The sequence below is a fragment of the Arachis ipaensis genome, chromosome B06, assembly GCF_000816755.2.
Source record: "Arachis ipaensis cultivar K30076 chromosome B06, Araip1.1, whole genome shotgun sequence".
In the NCBI taxonomy this organism is placed as follows: domain Eukaryota; kingdom Viridiplantae; phylum Streptophyta; class Magnoliopsida; order Fabales; family Fabaceae; genus Arachis; species Arachis ipaensis.
Genome location: NC_029790.2, coordinates 112,193,489 through 112,199,366, shown reverse-complemented (window position 1 = coordinate 112,199,366; position 5,878 = coordinate 112,193,489). Strand labels below are relative to the sequence as shown.

The window sequence follows — 5,878 nt, the reverse complement described above, 5'->3', positions numbered from 1 at the left end:
GCTCGGCGTTGACTCTCAGGAGCCGAGTTACGTCCAGGTTACTCACCCAAAAACAATTGGCGCCGTCTGTGGGGACGAAAACATAAGGTCTTTCCTTTTTTATCGGTCTTAGTACTGTCATCCATGGCTGACGTGCCTCCACCTACACCATCTGAACTTCTTCGGATGGTAACTGAGTTACAACAAGCCAACCAACGAATGGCGGAGGCAAACCAACACATGACAGAGGAAAATTAAAGAATGGCAAATCAGATTGCTGCATTAGCAAATACTCGGATTGATAACAATAATGATCGTCGTGAACAACCAGAGGACGAAGAGCACCAATTTGATCCGACGCACATTTCTGAGACAATTCGAGTTAAAGATGCTCGGCCTCCACGGAATGAAGAAGCTTGGCCCTCGCAAAACGAGCACGGGAAACCAGAAAATGAGGATACCGAGCCTGATAACGCTGTGGGGCTATTCACAGCCAAAGTTATGAATTTCAAGCTACCAAGAATATTCACTCTCCCACCGACCTTAACCGCTTTCAATGGGTTAGGAGACCCGAAGAAATACCTCAAAATTTTCAAATTCATAATGATCGTAAATGGTGTTTTCGATTCCATCTTATGTCGTTATTTTTCATCTTATTTAGATGGCCATACACTTGATTGGTTTTGTTCTTTGCCTGCAGATTCTATCTCTCATTTTCGGCAGCTAGTGAAGCTTTTTGAGGATCACTTTGTTGGATCCGCAATCTACTTACATAACTCGGACTACCTGAACACAATCAAACAAGGCCAGAATGAAAGTTTAAAGGACTACATGACTCTCTTTACAAAAATCGCCATGAGCATACCAGATCTCCACCCTGAGGTACTTTTGCATGCCATCAAGAGTGGACTCCGACCAGAGAAATTCCAAGAAACAATTGCAGTAGCCAAGCTAAATACTCTGGCCGAGTTCCGGGAAAAAGCAAAAGGACAAATGGATATTGAGGAGCTTCAACAAGGTCGAAAGGGGACAAACCTCAGTACAAAGATGAAGGTAGACCTCGGGACAGCAAGAAAAATTTCAAGCTAACCCCTCGTTATGAGTCATATATCCAATTCAATACGAAGAGGGACGACATCATCAAAGAAATCCTCAACTCCAAGATGATCAAGCCTCCGCAAAAAGCCGACACCTATCAAGAGGTAAAAAATGTCGACAAATCCAAATATTGCACTTTCCATCAGAAGCACGGACACACCACTGACGAATGCGTTATCGCCAAGGACCTCCTAGAGAAACTGACGAAGGATTAATGTCAGTCTAGAATTTCTCAAGAGAAAAAAACTTCGTTGTAAGCATAGTCCAAACCAACAAACAACCCTCAATAAAAGTTTAATTTGTTTGTCACAATGCAAACTCAATAAAAACCAAGAGTATTTAAACCTCGGGTCTTCTCTCAAGGAATTGCAGGGAAGTGTGCATATTATTGGTTATGGAAAGGTATTTTTGGGTTTTTGAATGATGAACAAGAAAGTAAATTGCAAGAAAGTAAATGAAACTCAAATGGTAAAAAGGTCTTGGCAAGGGTTGATGGTTAAGGATCACTATCCTTGTTACTAACCACAATATGATAATTACAAAGATCAGTCCCACTTTGTCATCCCCAAAATTAGAGAAAAGTCAAGTGAGCTTAATTAATCCTAGTCCATAAGTCCTAGCCATTCACTAATTAATTTAGTGAAAGCTAGTGTCAACGGAAACAAATTATCAATCACTTGCCAAGGTCAACCAAGTTACCATCCCAAGCCAAGAACACAAAATTCTACACTAAAAATCTAACCAAGTATTTTATCAAATACTTGGAAGGCATAAAAGGAAAGTAAGGTAAAATTGAAAGAATAATAAAATCTAACAACTACCAACTGCAAGAAATTAACAATAACAACTAAAGAAAGCAATAATAACATGAAAACATAAATTGCATTAATAAAGACCAAAACTAACAAGAGTTCTGGTGTGCGAAATCGTGATCATTCCATTCCTTGGTAACGGCGCTAAAAACTCAATACGCATGTTCATGATCTTATATCTGTTTCACAACTTCGTACAACTAACCAGCAAGTGCACTGGGTCGTCCAAGTAATAAACCTTACGTGAGTAAGGGTCGATCCCACGGATATTGTCGGCTTGAAGCAAGCTATGGTCACCTTGTAAATCACAGCCAGGCGGATATCAAATGGTTATGGAGTTTTCGAATAATAATAATAAATAAACAGAAAATAAAGATAGAAATACTTATGTAATTCATTGGTGAGAATTTCAGATAAGCGTATAGAGATGCTTTCGTCCCTCTGAACCTCTGCTTTCCTGCTGTCTTCATTCAATCCTTCCTACTCCTTTCCATGGCAAGCTTTATGTAGGGCATCACCGTTGTCAATGGCTACATCCCATCCTCTTTGTGAAAAAAGTCCAAATGCTCTGTCACGGCACGGCTAATCATCTGTCGGTTCTCGATCATACTGGAATAGGATCCATTGATCCTTTTGCGTCTGTCACTACGCCCAGCACTCGCGAGTTTGAAGTTCATCACAGCCATCCATTCCCAGATCCTACTCGGAATACCACAGACAAGGTTTACACTTTTCGGATCTCAGGAATGGCCATCCATGGGTTCTAACTTATACCACAAAGATTCTAATATCTTGGACTCGGTCTTCTGTATTAGATATCTAAGAGATACTCATTCTAGCTTATTTGCATGTAGAACGGAAGTGTTTGTCAGGCACGTGTTCATAAGTGAGAATGATGATGATCGTCACATAATCATCACATTCATCATGTTCTTGGGTGTGAATGGATATCTTAGAAGCGGAATAAGTTGAATTGAATATAAAACAGTAGTACTTTGCATTAAATCATGAGGAACAGCAGAGCTTCACACCTTAATCTATGGAGTGCAGAAACTCTACCGTTGAAAAATACATAAGTGAAAGGTTCAGGCATGGCCGAATGGCCAGCCCGTATGATCTAAGAACTAGACATCCCAAGATTATCCGAAGATGTCAATACAATAGTAAAAAGTCCTATTTATACTAAACTAGTTACTAGGGTTTACAAAATTGAGTAAATAATGTAGAAATCCACTTCCGGGACCCACTTAGTATGTGCTTGGGCTGAGCTTGAAGTTTACACGTGGAGAGGTCATTCTTGGAGTTGAACGCCAGTTTGTAACGTGTTTCTGGCGTTGAACTTCACTTTGTAACTTGTTTCTGGCGCTGGACGCCAGACTGCAGCATGGAACTGGAGTTGAACGCCAGTTTACGTCATCAATCTTTATTCAAAATATGGACTATTATATTTTGCTGGAAAGCCCTAGATGTCTACTTTCCAACGCAATTGAAAGCGCACCATTTGGAGTTCTATAGCTCCAGAAAATCCATTTTGAGTGCAGGAAGGTCAGAATCCAACAGCATCTGCAGTCCTTCTTCAACCTCTGAATCTGATTTTTGCTCAAGTCCCTCAATTTTAGCCAAAAAATACCTGAAATCATAGAAAAACACACAGACTCATAGTAAAGTCCAGAAATGTGAATTTAATATAAAAACTAATAAAAACATCCCTAAAAGTAACTAGATCCTACTAAAAACATACTAAAAACAATGCCAAAAAGCGTATAAATTATCCGCTCATCACAACACCAAACCTAAACTGTTGCTTGTCCCCAAGCAACTGAAAATCAATTAGGATAAAAAGAAGAGAATATACTATAAATTCCAAAATATCAATGAAACATAGCTCCAATCAGATGAGCGGGAATTGTAGCTTTTTGCCTCTTGAATAGTTTTGGCATCTCACTTTATCTATTGAAGTTCAGAATGATTGGCATCTATAGGAACTTAGAATTCAGATAGTGTTATTGATTCTCCTAATTCAGTATGTTGATTCTTGAACACAGCTACTTTATGAGTCTTGGCCGTGGCCCTAAGCACTTTGTTTTCCAGTATTATCACCGGATACATACATGCCACAGACACATAACTGGGTGAACCTTTTCAGATTGTGACTCAGCTTTGCTAAATTTCCCAATTAGAGGTGTCCAGGGTTCTTAAGCACACTCTTCTTTTTGCTTTGGACCTTGACTTTAACCGCTCAGTCTCAAGTTTTCACTTGACATCTTCACGCCACAAGCACATGGTTAGGGACAGCTTGGTTTAGCCGCTTAGGCCAGGATTTTATTCCTTTAGGCCCTCCTATCCACTGATGCTCAAAGCCTTGGATCCTTTTTATTACCCTTGACTTTTGGTTTTAAGGGTTACTGGCTTTTTGCTCTTGCCTCTTGGTTTTAAGAGCTTTTGGCTTTTTCTGCTTGCTTTTTCTTTTTCTTTCTCTTTTTTTTTCGCTATTTTTTCTTTCTTTTTTTTCTGCAAGCTTTTGTATTCATTGCTTTTTCTTGCTTCAAGAATCATTTTTATGATTTTTCAGATTATCAAATAACATGTCTCCTGTTCATCATTCTTTCAAGAGCCAACATATTTAACATTCATAAACAACAACTTCAAAAGACATATGCACTGTTCAAGCATTCATTCAGAAAACAAAAAGTATTGTCACCACATCAAAATAATTAAACTAGTTTCAAGGATGAATTCGAAACCATGTACTTCTTGTTCTTTTATTTTTAAAACAGTTTTCATTTAAGGGAGGTGATGGATTCATATTCACTACTTTAAGGCATAGACACTTAGATACTAATGATCATGTAATAAAACACAAACATAAATAAACATTTAACATAAAAGATGAAAAACAGAAAATTTAAGAACAAGGAATGAGTCCACCTTAGTGATGGTGGCGTTTTCTTCTTGAGGAACCAATGATGTCCCTGAGCTCTTCTATGTCTCTTCCTTGTCTTTGTTGCTCCTCCCTCATTGCTTTTTGATCTTCTCTAATTTCATGGAGGATGATGGAGTACTCTTGATGTTCCACCCTTAGTTGCTCCCAATAATTGTGTGGAGGAAGATGTATCCCCTGAGGTATCTCAGGGATCTCTTGATTTACAGTCAAATATTCTACCACTGAGCTATAGACCCTTGAGATGAATTTTTCCATCTCCTATGACTCAGAGGTGGAAGATTTTGTCTTCTCTTTCCTCTTTCTAGAGGTTTCTCTGGCCTTAGGTGCCATCAATGGTTATGGAAAAACAAAAAGCTATGCTTTTACCACACCAAACTTAGAATGTTGCTCACCCTCGAGCAAAAGAAGAAAGAATAGAAGAGGAAAGAATATGAGTGGAGGTAGGTGGGGATCCTGTGGCGTCCACAGATCCTGAGGTGTCAAGGATTTACATCCCTGCACCAATTAGGCATGTAAAATGCCTTTGCATGCATTTCTGGCGTTTAAACGCCGAGGTGATGCTTGTTTTGGGCGTTCAACGCCCATATGCAGCATATTTCTGGCGTTGAACGCCAGCTCTATGCTTGTTTCTGGCGTTCAGCACCAGCTCCATGCTCTGTTCTGGCGTTGAACGCCAGCCAGATGCTCCTTACTGGCGTTTAAACGCCAGTAAGTCCTTCCTCCAGGGTGTGATTTTTCTTCTGTTGTTTTTGATTCTGTTTTTAATTTTTGTATTTATTTTGTGACTCCACATGATCATGAACCTAATGAAACATAAAAGAACAATGAAAATAAAAATAAAATTAGATAAATAAAAATTGGGTTGCCTCCCAACAAGCGCTTCTTTAATGTCAATAGCTTGACAGTGGGCTCTCATGGAGCCACACAGGTGATCAGGTCAATTTTATAGACTCCCAACACCAAACTTAGAGTTTGGATGTGGGGATTCAACACCAAACTTAGAGTTTAGCTGAGGCCTCCCAACACCAAACTTAGAGTTTGACTA

The 5,878-nt window shown here is 39.3% G+C and overlaps 1 protein-coding gene across 1 annotated transcript; it reads left to right on the top strand.

The window, feature by feature from the left end:
- On the top strand, positions 241–1,292 carry LOC107647359. The gene is made up of 2 exons (XM_016351435.1): positions 241–1,032; positions 1,107–1,292. Exons 1-2 carry the CDS (start codon positions 241–243, stop codon positions 1,290–1,292), a joined length of 978 nt encoding a protein of 325 aa, XP_016206921.1.

Excerpts from the sequence above, each read along its gene's own strand:
- LOC107647359 (XM_016351435.1), top strand. The coding sequence starts at position 241 with ATGGCAAATCAGATTGCTGCATTAGCAAATACTCGGATTGATAACAAT. Across the intron at positions 1,033-1,106 it reads ACCTCAGTACAAAGATGAAG|AGGGACGACATCATCAAAGA; the intron begins GTAGACCTCGGG and ends TTCAATACGAAG.